The sequence below is a fragment of the Gopherus flavomarginatus genome, chromosome 2 (assembly GCF_025201925.1).
Source record: "Gopherus flavomarginatus isolate rGopFla2 chromosome 2, rGopFla2.mat.asm, whole genome shotgun sequence".
Taxonomy (NCBI): Eukaryota; Metazoa; Chordata; order Testudines; family Testudinidae; genus Gopherus; species Gopherus flavomarginatus.
In genome coordinates, this window is record NC_066618.1 from 150,637,135 (window position 1) to 150,649,536 (window position 12,402).

At 44.7% G+C, this 12,402-nt stretch overlaps 1 protein-coding gene across 4 annotated transcripts in view; it reads right to left on the bottom strand.

Annotated features, from left to right (window-relative positions):
• The window catches only part of OGDH (oxoglutarate dehydrogenase), a 92,514-nt gene that overhangs the window by 43,842 nt on the left and 36,270 nt on the right, over positions 1–12,402 (bottom strand). For 2 of the 4 annotated variants that reach the window (XM_050937407.1, XM_050937405.1), the window contains exons 3-4: positions 9,143–9,331; positions 1,956–2,058 (exon numbers count right to left, since the gene is read on the bottom strand). In XM_050937407.1, the coding sequence (XP_050793364.1) occupies positions 1,956–2,058; positions 9,143–9,331 (292 nt within the window). Of the gene's footprint in view, positions 1–1,955; positions 2,059–2,179; positions 2,271–9,142; positions 9,332–12,402 lie in introns of all 4 variants that reach the window. The other 2 variants (XM_050937408.1, XM_050937406.1) reach the window with 1 other exon arrangement.

The window sequence follows — 12,402 nt, forward strand, 5'->3', positions numbered from 1 at the left end:
CTCTCAAACTTCCCCCCAGCTGTAGGGGGTGCATTGGAGTCATGGCTGTAACACACTCACTATGACTATTCTTTGCTTTCCAGGGCTTACAGGAAGTAGAGCTTAAAATTAAAAAGTAGCACAAGGCTGTTCTAAATGAGGGGCTGTGCAGGGTGCCACACAATCTCAGAATCCAGGGAGCACAAGATGTAGCTCAAAACCACCTTTACCCACCTTGCTTCCACAAACATGGGCAAAGGACTAGAATAAGAGCCACCAAATGATTTTAAATGCTCATCAGCTGTTTCCAGGGATGCAGTTAGCAGACATCAGATTAAACATTCCTTTTCTTTCCTGGATCTGGACTCTTGGGAACTGACAGGCTAAGCCATCAACATGAAGACATACCAGCCACAGAACTAGCTCCACTCAGAGTTCACTGGTCTTTGGGGTACAGACCCAGACAACTCTATTTAGATACGCATTTTCTGGACATTGGGCCGAGACTGCGAAAGGTTTTCCCTTGTTTGATGAATCTGGGTGTCTGAAAGCAAGCCCCTCATTACTGCTCACTGACAGAGTCAGCACCAGCTAAGACTGTTTGTTTTAAAGTTGCACTGGACTACAAAGGACTGAATGGCTAATGATAAACCTGAATACAAAAAATCGGACCCAAATGTCAAGGGCTCTAGGAACAACGAATGATCGTAGACAGAATTACCTGACCTTCATAGCTACAACGCAACCACTGCTTCAATAATCCTGTTTGCTTCAGCCAAGTCAAACAAGTTGATTTTTTAAATTATTTCCCTTTGCACACTCCTGAGTAGATTCCAGCAGCATGTTCCTGTTCCTATACTGGTAGCTGGACAAGACATCATCAAATACATTTACATGCACAATATTTTCTGAACAGGTGTTTCAATCATGTCAGGGTTAGTGGTCATTACTCTCGCTCTAGTCTAAGTTAGAAGCATGCTGCTTAGGAGAGCTTACAGAACCAGGTTTAAAAACCCTTGGAAAGCACCAGCAAGTTAAGAGAGCTCAGCCACCATAATCTAGACTAGAAGAATGGCAGCATACTACAGAGATCAAAATTAGAAACTGTTGTGAGGTACTGGAATTTCAGCACCTTTCGGAAAGAGTGTCAAGTACTGAACAACACACACAGTCATCTGTGCAACATACATACAGTGCTTTTGGTTGGAAGGTGCATTTTCAACCTCTCTACTTAATATGGGAAGAATTCCAAAGCTTCCTTGTCATGATCACTAGCAGACAATTATTGGTCTGAGTTGAAACTGTGCATTCAACTTGTTTTGAAGTTCCACAGCAAGCCAAGGAACTAAGGAATGCAACAGCATTGTCACAAAATTAGCACCATGACATATGACTGTGGATAATTCAAGAGAGATTTCTTTTTGATGGCACTATTCTTGTATGGAGAATACCAAAAAAAGCTCCTGTCTTCTCCAACCTGCTGAGGGCTACCACCATGCCCCCCAGAAGCAGCAGCAGCCTGTTGGCGAGAAAGCAGCACTGAGCTTTGAGGGTTCCAGTAACAAAGGATGCTAAGGAAAGGAAGCATGAACACCCATCTCAATGATATCTGTCTCCCCCATCACTTTACATTTCCACAGAAATGCAGTTGTTTGCACCACTGGACTAGTCAGTCCACTAACTGCAATGTGAAATTAACAAATGTTGATAGGAGACGAGGGACCATGGCTCCTAGCTCTACCACATGGCACAACACACGTCCACTAGGATAACTAGGAGTAGTAGTAGTAGAAGAACTTTTGCGCTGCTGCTAGTCTGGTGAAGCCAATGTTTCACCAGATACAAATTTAGAACGTGATCATTACTAAGGAAACTTAAGACCCCTCTTCCTGGTGAAGCGCTCTATCTACAACAAAGCTGTGAAAGTGAGAGAGGAGCTCAAGCAATGCGGCACTAACTGCTCTCAAAGCCCTCACCCAGTTTGTCTGAGGATGTGATAATATCAGCTGGAACGCACGAGTCCAGATCTGCATCCAAGATTCCCAGGGGGTCGAGCTGTGCTACATGATGCCCTCGAATCTATGAAATGGGCCAGGAATGGAAAGGAAAGTGGATACCAAAAAGGGAGGGGGGGAAAAGGAAAGGGAAGGGATAAAAAAAGTTAAATTACATTCTAATTAATTTGCAGAGTAATTCTCACCGACGTTTGGAGAAACAGTTACTGGTGCATCATCAAAATTTACACAACTAATGCCGAGAGGATCAAGCTTTGCAATGTGGTGACCCCTGACCTGGAAGCAACAACACAGATCAGTTATTAAACAAGTTCATTAAAAGACATACACATTTTCACATTCCACCCTTTCTGCAAAGCCACGGTACAAAAGGGATCCATTGCATGTAATATATTAAAGTTGCCCATAAACATCACAACTTGCGTTTAGGGGCAACATGGAGTATATACCATATACAAAGTTTATCAGCATGGCCCTGGAACTTCCCTCCACCGCTCTGCTCCATCCCCCTCCTGCCCCCCCCGAGTTAATAATTAACTCCATTTTACAGTTCAAAGTAAGCTGTGGAGGGGATATTACTTAGACTGTGAATGCTTTGGGGAAGGGATTATGTCTTCATGTTCTGCAAAGGGACTTTTGAGCTTGTCAGATAATTTCTGAAAGCATTTCCTAAATTACAGGTCAAGGGATTGACAAGCATGACCTGAACCCATGCCTAAGAGAAACATTATTAATAGCCTCCTGGTCCCAATCAGATCCTAGGGCTCCCTTTCACCCCACAGTAGCTCTATTGTATGTTGTGTGGTTTGGTAAGTTGTTCTTATTTTGTTTCTGCTTGGATCACTAGGATGTCCTGGTTTCATATTTAAACATTTACAGTGTGAAGTTTCTCAGCTCAACACCAGTTAGCAGCCCAGAAGGCATACATGGTTATGAACTCTGCAGAACACCTTCTCTACAGTGAAGAAATTTATAACACTGGGGGGCAACTTCAATATAGGCAAAGCAAAGATTTTTTTCTCTGCTGAAAGATTCTCGGAGATCAGAGAAGTGATCCCAAAGCAAAGAGTAGACCTACCACCACCTTGGATCTGTACAGGAGAGGCACTTGTTATCATACAAGTTTCCAGAATTTAGGAAATCAGCCATGACTATTTCTTGTAAGCATCATAGCACGTTAAGAGTCAGCTCCCAGGTTAATAATCCTAGGGGTCAGACTAATGCCAAGTTGGCTGGTAGGCTTAAATGTGAATGACTAGTTAGTGCAGAGAATATAGTCCTGTTGAATTATTGTTGCAATGCAAAAGAGAAGGAGTTGCGGGTTGGATTGGGAGCACAAGAGCAGCTGGTAATGCTCCAAGATTGAAGTCAGGCAGACACATCAGTTCAATTTCATAAATGGTTGACTGAACCAAGGAACAAGACTTAAACCACTCAACAAGTTTAAGCACAGAAATAGCAAAGTGCTTCCAGCACAGAGGATGGTCCTAAGGTGAGTCTCAAATAGTCTAGTCTTCTTCATTCTAGTGTAGCCCCCACCTTACCACTGACACCAAGTTCCAAACTAATGTTACCCATCAAAGGCCAATATTACAAGTCAGGTTTGGAGCTCATCTTTCTAAAGAGCTTTAGATTGTTAAGGAATAAGTATGGGCACCCAGATACCACAGCGAGGAGCACAGTATAGACACCCATACAGAATTCTAAAGGCTGTGCACACATTGGTTTGATAAAGGATGTTTCTCAATCCATCTCTGGTCTATTACAGACTTTGGGCAGTTTTCTACTTATGTGAATTGTTAGGTATTCAGAGACAGCTTCGGGAGTTCTGCTTCTGATATCAGAAAAGCTTGGGAAGATATCACTCAAACTCAGGAAAGTGTTACTGAAGGTTCGGATCTGGATATTGCTCACACCTGCAGAGAGACCCAACCCCACAATGAGAGATGTTATGCCAGATCAGAATTTAGTTATTTGAATAAGTCTCATGCCAAACAGTTTCCTGCTGATGAGTTATGAGTTCTTCCCTCAGAAACCACTGGGGTCATTCCCACCAACTGCTTGCTCAGCTGCTGAAACTTTGAGTCAATAGCTTCTGTTTTCAATATCTATAGTTTTATCCTCCAGCTAGGAGGTTGCTGTCCAGAAGCTGCAGATGGGTATATCTGTTTGGGCCTTAAAACACTGTTCTTTATTCCACTGGTGTCAACTGATTTTGAAATTGACCTGATGTTTCAGTTAGGGGACCAGGAGACAGAGTTTGATTTCTGAAAGCTTACTACAAGTTGAAGGCAGTATGTTGCCTGATCTTGGTGACCAGGCCTCTAGATTTTGCAGATATTTTGACTCCCTTCCTGATCAGATTCCACTCTGACCTGCAAGTTAAGATACCATATTTGCAGCTCCCGCTCAAGTGTGGACCCAGTTACAGATAACACCACCTTACAGTGGTATAGCTTATTTCCTTTCCTGAATAGAACTGTGGTGTGGTACCGCTTTAGCGATATTGGCATAGTTAGTGGTACAACTTGGATGTATAGACAAGGCCTTAGCACTGTAAAGGATCCCAGTGAGGTTTAGGAAGTGATTTTTGTGGTTTAATCTGTTGAGGAACCAGAATTTAGTGCCTGATATTAGGGAAACTCATTGAGAAAGCGCTGAGCACCCACATCACGTGACCTCTCCAGAGTTATTGCTGATGAGTCCCCACAGTCTTGGATTAGACTAAGAAAAATGTTCCCCTGCACCAGTCTGGGACCCACTCCCCACCCTTTGAACAGGCGTGTGATAATCCATGAGGATTGTTCTGTAATTGAAAGATGGAGAGATCCATTAGATCAACCAGTTCAGCTTCTCAAATCATGCATGTCAAGGGATCTGGGGTTCCAATGCTGGAAATCCTGTTCTTTGGTAACTATGAACAGAGGAGGGTCAGCTTGGCTAGTTACGGCTGTCAAACAGCTCAGAACTCAGAGCATCAGGAGATGGATTTGATAGTTGCCTGTTTTCTAACCCAAGTCCCAAATCCCTGAATGTGTGTGGGAGCTGGAAGAAATTAGTTTCCTTTTATCTCCTAGATTTAACACAAAGCAGCTCTGCAGTGCACACATGCTGAACTGTGTAGGCAGCCATGAGAGCAGCAAGATATGGAATTCCACTTGAGTGTGTGGCATATGACTATTTCCTTCATTATAATCGTACAAAGGCAGATTGTTTTCCTGCCTCGAAACAAGCCTCTACCAGCCATTACAAAAATTAAATCAGATGCATAACTACCAGTATGATGAGAAAGTAAAAAGCAGTTACCTTTTCCGTAACTGGTGTTCTTCAAGATGTGTTGCTCATGTCTATTCCACAGCAGGTGTGCACGCTTGCCAAGTGCACTGGTGCTGGAAGTTTTTTCCCCTAGCAGTACCCGTGGGGGGAGCGCACCCCGCGAACCCTGGAGTGGCCCCTGCCTGGTGCAGTGTAAGGGGAGTTGCGCGTTCCCTCCACCCTCAGTTCCTTCTTGCCAGACAACTCCAGCTGTGGGGTGGGCGGGATGTGGAATAGACATGAGCAACACATCTCTAAGAACACCAGTTACGGGAAAGATAACTGCCTTTTCTTCTTCAAAAGATTGTTCATGTGTATTCTACAGTAGGTGATTCCAAGCTGTATCTGCTGGAGGTGGGTAGGAGTTCACAAGTTCTCGGGATGGAGTACCACGCCCTGCCAAACCTGGCGTCATCCCTGGTTTGGGAGACTATCGCATAGTGCGAGGTAAACGTGTGAACTGAAGATCACGTGGTGGCCCTACAAATGTCCTGAATAGGGACATGGGCCACGAAGGCAGCCGACGAGGCCTGCGCCGTCGATGGTCATGCCGTGACTGACTGCTATACTGCCTTCAAGACGAGGAATGTTGGCGGTGTCCGCCGCGGTCCCATCTGTGCTCACTCCATTAAGACAAGTGGTGCCAGGAGTCCTGATTGAACGGCACCCATCCAGACAGTCTAGGTTGTGTTTAAGGCAATCCACATGGACTGAGCCCTGTACCGTCATTGGGCAGCGAGTGGTGTTGGGAACGTTCCCTCGACCAAGATGGCGGTAACTGCAGCGATCGCAGTGGCAGCCTGCCTCTGGAGCGTGGGGCCGACATCGATGGTGCTCCCAGCACCGGCATGGACACAATGTCCTTAGCCGCCTGGAGGGCTTTGGGTGTAGACGGCATCCGGAGAGGCCTGCTCTGAAGGGGCCAGACTACTCTGCTCTGTGTGAGTCAGAGGCCTAGGGCCTGATGGGGACCGAGGACTACTCAACATGGGCCTACCCTCTGTCCCAGACTTCCCTTGGTGCCATTGCAAAGAGGGAGTCTTTCTGGTCCTCTTGGCATGCCCTGTGGAAGGGGAGCGGCGCCGACTAGTCAAAGGTACCGGAGGGTCTCCACGTACCAATGCCGCGGTGCCGGTACCAGATCAGAGCGGCACACCAGGGTCGGGACCAGCGCTGATTCCATTAGGATGGCCCAGAGTCTAAAGTCCCTTTCTTTTTTGGTCCGGGGCTTGAATGACTTGCAGATCCTGCACCTTTTGCTGATATGGGTTTCCCCCAAGCAGCGCAGATAGTCTGCGTGCAGGTCACTCCTTGGCACAGAATGCCTACAAGAGCCGCACGACTTAAATCCTGGGGCATGCCCTGGCCCAGGCTCACTAACTAAATTGACTACAGGTACTGCTGAATGAACAGTTCTGGGGACAAGCTGCAGCAAGGCTGGAGCTAAGCAGTTCCAACGCACCTTCACTGGAGGCAAGAAGGAACTGAGGGTGGGGAGAGGCGCCACTCCAGGGGTTGCTGGGGGCACTCCCCCCCACAGGTACTGCTAGGGGAAAAACTTCTGGCACTGGGGCATGTGCCGAGTATGCCCATCTACTGTGGAATACACATGAGCAAATCACTCGAAGAAGAAACCACCATTCCTGCTATTACGAAACTCAGCAGTTTCTTCTTCCTCTATAATTAATTTGGAGATATTCCAGTTCAATCCAGTTTTTAAGATGGTAATTGCCTCATGCTTTTAAAGAGGCCATATGTCACAAACATCCGCTTTATCTGCCAGGCTCTGTAGTCCTTTCTTTAAAGGCTTCTCTACATGGAAAAGATATCCTGGCACTACTTTACTAGAATAGTTATACCAGTATAACTCACTGTGTGGACACTCATTCTGCCATTTCAAAGGCTGTGGCAGGGAAAGAAAAGGAAGAAACGGGGATTTGATATTCACCAGTAATTGGATTTAAAAAACAAAATCCACAATAACCTCAGGCTGGATTATGTATATGCAACTAAAATCCAAGTATTTTTCTTTTTGGTTTGCCTGCTTATTCTACAAACCAAGAATGGGCAGACATTGGGTTTAGCTGCTAACATGAATTAGCATTGGTACTGAGGATTCTGCCATACAATCAGGGATGAGATCCAAGATCATCTACAGCAGATTTCAACTTTACCTTGAGCAATGGCCTGACTTTTGGCCTAGAACCTATGTCTATGCATTACCAAGCAGGGTATGAGCCAAATACTGCAAACTTGACCTCTTGTTCCATGAGCATGCAAGGCCTAGAGTTCTGCAGAGGAGAGACAGCTCTGCAGCAGGAGGGGTAGAAGCAGAGGCACCACAATGTCGCTCAACAGTGATCCTGCTGGAACAACAGCTGTATTAACTGAGCTCATTTCAGCTCTCCCAGTGGGGAGACAGTACAGGTAACAAGGTTTGCATTCAGGGGCTAAGAAAATAAACCTAGCCTTTATGAAAGTATAGGCGTGACCCAGTTTCCTAGGCAACAGTTCCAAATGTGATAACACTCCTATAATGCCTGGAGTGATCTCAAATTCTCATGGGAGCTCTTCCCAAGCGGCAGCGCCAGACAGCAGCTGGGAGATGGTGAGACATGAGTTAAGAATAAAGAGTTCTGAATGGTAATAAGCAGTTTTGCAAACCTGCTACAGGGGCTGCTAATAAAGGGGATGGCACAATGTGTGTGGAATTGAGAGGATGATCAGATGAGATTACTTTCTTTTTGAAGTGTATAAATCGTGAGAGACTTGTCCACAATAAAGACCACAGGCTTGACAAAGTGGAGAGCAATTAAAAATATATGAACCACCCTCAGCAGCAGCATAGGAAACCATTAAACCACAAGAAAGGGTAAATTTAAGAGCATCTTGAGAAAAATCAGCCTCTGCAAGGAAATCAAAAGCAGCGAAGATTCCATAGTTTATAGATGTTCTCTCCAAGAGAGGACGCCTGCTCCCCTTGACAGGTTGATTTTTGGCATCAAGCTTTGTACTGATCCAAATGTTTCAGCCAGCATATTTAAACATATTTAAGTAGCCAGCGACAGCATGGCCTCTTCCTAACTGCAGATGAGAAATGGATCCTGCATTTTTGTTTTAGGATATCAGGGATTAATCCTAGAAGTATGTTGGAACACTGGAGACAGTTGTTGCATAGCAGCATGTTTTAAGCTAGGAATGAAGTGGGAGAGGAATTATTGTTAAGAAGTTAATTCTAGAAACTAATTATCAACCAGTCGGGGTGGGCAAAGATATGTCTCTTGTTTTGCAGCTGATGGGATGGGGTTAATAACTAGCTTAGCTGTAATAATCACTTTATTTGGGTAAAAACAATGCTTTTGGCTCTCCTATTATCTAGGAAGTGTCAGCTAATGTATCCTCCCAAAAGATCAGTGGCTTGCAGTTAAAATTAGGTAGGATTTTACACACAGAACAGCAAGGAAACATTCTTAAGCTATACTTACCATGTAAATGCAACACAGAACAGCCAGAACCATGGAAGCCTTTTCCAGCACCCAACGGTAACAGGTTTAGTTCCACCAGTAGTTCAGAAAAGTGACACAGCATGCAGTTTGCTTACCCAGTCACCAAAATTCTGCATGTGACTTCAGGCAACAACCTGAATAGTAACAGGGCTGATTCTTCATTACGCTGCCCTTTGTCTAGGAGGCACTGACACCAGTGCAAGGCAAGTGGCAATGACTATACAAGCTGCAGGCAGTCAAGAATCAGGCCCCGTGTCTTTAAAAAGGAGCAAATCTTGAACTGAAGACTGGCATCCGTTCACCATCACCACACAGAAGTGTTCTTACCTGATATGCCCTGATAAGAGATTGCACTGCAAGATGGTCATCCACTAGTTTATCTACATTCGGCTGTGCTTGAACCAGGGACTGTGCTTGCGTCAGTGCAGACAGGCTGGTGCTCAGTGGAGGGGGGCTTTGGTAAGCAGTACCTGGAGCAGCTCCAGCATTGGCATTGCGAAAGAATATGTCCCATGACTAAGGAGACAAAAGGAAAAAGAGTGATAGATCCATTGCACAAAAATTCAAAAGCATTAAACTCCATCCCAGACCTTGTCTGCACTAGCATTAGGACTGATCTACATTCAAAAGTTAGGTCAACCCAGCTACATCGCTCAGGGGTGTGAAAAATCCACACACCCTTTAATGATTAGTTAAGCCAACTTAACCTCTAGTGTAGACAAGGCTAAGTTTCTGGAAAAATTCTTTTATCAACTTAGCTACTCCCTCTTGGGGGGTCAGGGGAGGGGAAAGGGGTGCCCTAACTACATCAACAGGAGAACCCCCTCCTGCCGGCATGGGTAGTGTCTACACTGAAGAGCTATAGCAGCATAGCTGCAGCTGTGCCACTGTAGTGTTTCAAGTGTAGACAGGCTCCCAGTAGCCTAAAATCTCCCACTTATTCACAGTTGCCATTTCACACAGCTAAACACACTGACAGCAGCTGGAGAGAGTCAGATCCGACAGCCAGAAGGCACCATTGTGGTAGCGTAGTCTGAGCCCCTGTATAAGACAGACCATATGACTGCCCTGAATTAATTCCTGCTGAAAGTCCAATTGCTGTGCATGAACTATAGCATATCTTTTAGAAAGACATCCAAACTTGATTTACAAATTTTCCATTGACGCAGCGTCCACCACAATTGTTGGCAAGTTGTCCCAACCATCAGTTACCCTGATTGTTAAAAATATGTGCCTTATTTCCAGTTAGAATTTGTCTAGTTTCAACTTTCAGCCATTGGATTCTGTTATACTTTTTCCCTGACACGCTGAAGAGCCCTCATGATATTGTACTCCATATTCTTTATTCCTATTGCAAGCATATTTTCATAACATAACTAAGATGTACTTTAAGCAAGATGGGCCTTGTAAGGTATCACTGGATAGGTGATTTACTGAATATGATTATCCTATTGTATGCACGTATCATGTCTGTATCTGAAATTAGGAATATTGACTATGTATCTTATTTCAACTGTGTTACTTTGGGTGACGCCCCCTGCTAACGCTTCAGCTTCAGGTACAACAATGAAAAAGCCCGTGATGGCCTATCAGCATGAGACAATGGACTGTAAAAGAGCTTAGTCTTCCTGTGAATGTGTGGGTCAGCCTGTGAAGAATGGCTACAGGGGCCCTACAGAGGCATGTGACCATGTCATCTCGTTCTGGAACCCACCTCCAATTCTGTACTTTTCCACGAGAAGCTGGGGGGCAGAGGTCACACTAGGAAACAAAAGACATGGGGACCAAGGTAATCCAGGTTGTGAGTTCTACCCTGCTACCCCACCCAAGATGAATGCAGGAAACAACTAAGACTGAACTGGGGGGAAAGAACTGGACCCCAGGCTGGAAGGGCGTCTGGCCTGTGAAGATTATTAGAATCAGAACTTACATGTAACCAGTTTCTTTAGTGTATTAAGCTTAGTTTGCATGCTCTGGTTTATTTTCTTCATAATCTGCCTTGTTCTGTCTGCTACCTCCTTAACTACTTAAAATATACCTGTTATAGTTAATAAATGTATGTCTAGTTTACAATATAACCCAATTTATGTGATTTCTAACTGGGGCACGGAGGGAGGGGAGGAGGAGAAGTTGTGCATACCCTCCTTCACATTGAGAGAAGAGGCGAATTTCATATTATTCAGAGTTTGTACTCCAAGGGGTGGTGGACATCTGGGTTCTGTGGCAAGCCCCTTAAGCTGAGCCTTCCCAGAGCAGATCTCGGTCTCTCTGTGCAGCTGGGTGTGGTCCTGCCTGTGTGCTTAGCTGGAAAAGGCTGGGGAGCCTAGCCTAGCAAGACCAGGTAAAAAGGGGGCCCAGGCTGGCCGAATAGTCAGCTCAGCACACCAGGTGACATCCCAGGGGTGTCCAACCCATCACACCTCTATTACCAAATTTCTGTTCCCCACACAAGTACTTACAGACCACTCAAGTCACCTCTTAACCTTCTCTTTGTTAAACTAAAGAGATTGAGTTCTTTGATTCTTTCAGTCTAAGGCAGATTTTCCAATCCTTTAAATCATTCTCATGGCTCTTCTCCAAACCCTGTCCAATTGATCAACATCCTTGAATTTTAACACCAGAACTGGACACAGTATTCCTGCGGCAGTCACACCAGAGCCAAAACACAGAGATAACAGAACCTCTTTACTCTAGAGACTAGCCTACACTCTTGCTACCTTCGTGGTAGCCAACAGTGATGAATTTTAAGGCATTGGGGGAAGACACAGCTGCCTCATGACCATGCCCCACCCTAGAGGCCAAGCACACAATTTAAGATTTTAAACACTAATACAGACTTGCTAACATTTAGCAATTAATGAATTCACAGATTTTTTTCCAACACAGCTCCACATGAATGGCACACATTGCATAACTGGGACAAATCCCACCTCCACAACATATAAGGTAATAATGTGTACAATTCAGAGAAAGTGGAGAGGGCAAGAGATGGCATTGACAAGGTCCCTGCCCCAAGAGTACTTAAGATCTGTAACAAAATGAGAGACCATACAACACACCAGATAGAATTAGCAAGGGAAATGAGGAGGGTTACAGTAATAAGATTACATGATTACTATACTCTGATATGAGCATATAAACTATTTGCACATATAAATATTTTCAATAGGACGATTCACTTTGAGTAACATGGAAGTAGCAGGCATATAGGAGGAATGAATGGTAGAGCCAAAGCACTCGGGGGATATTTCCATGCACAGGGTAGGGATTGGAATGAAGTTTACTATATTTAACCCATTCTTTATGGATTTAAGGTTCAAAACCTGGCAGGAGGAAGGAATTTTAAGTCGTCCCCAACTTCAGCTTCCCAACCCCTCTAAAAGCTGTGGATGTGGGAGTGTGGTGGAGTGACAGTACTAACCACAAAGTTAGTGAGGTAAAAATTTTTCTTGGAGCAACTTCTGTTGGTGAAAGAGAGAAGTTTTTGAAGAACTCTATAGCTCAAAAGCTTGTCTCTTTCACCAACAGAAGTTGCTCCAAGAAAAGATTTTACTTCACCCACCTTGTCTCTCTAGTATCCTGGAATT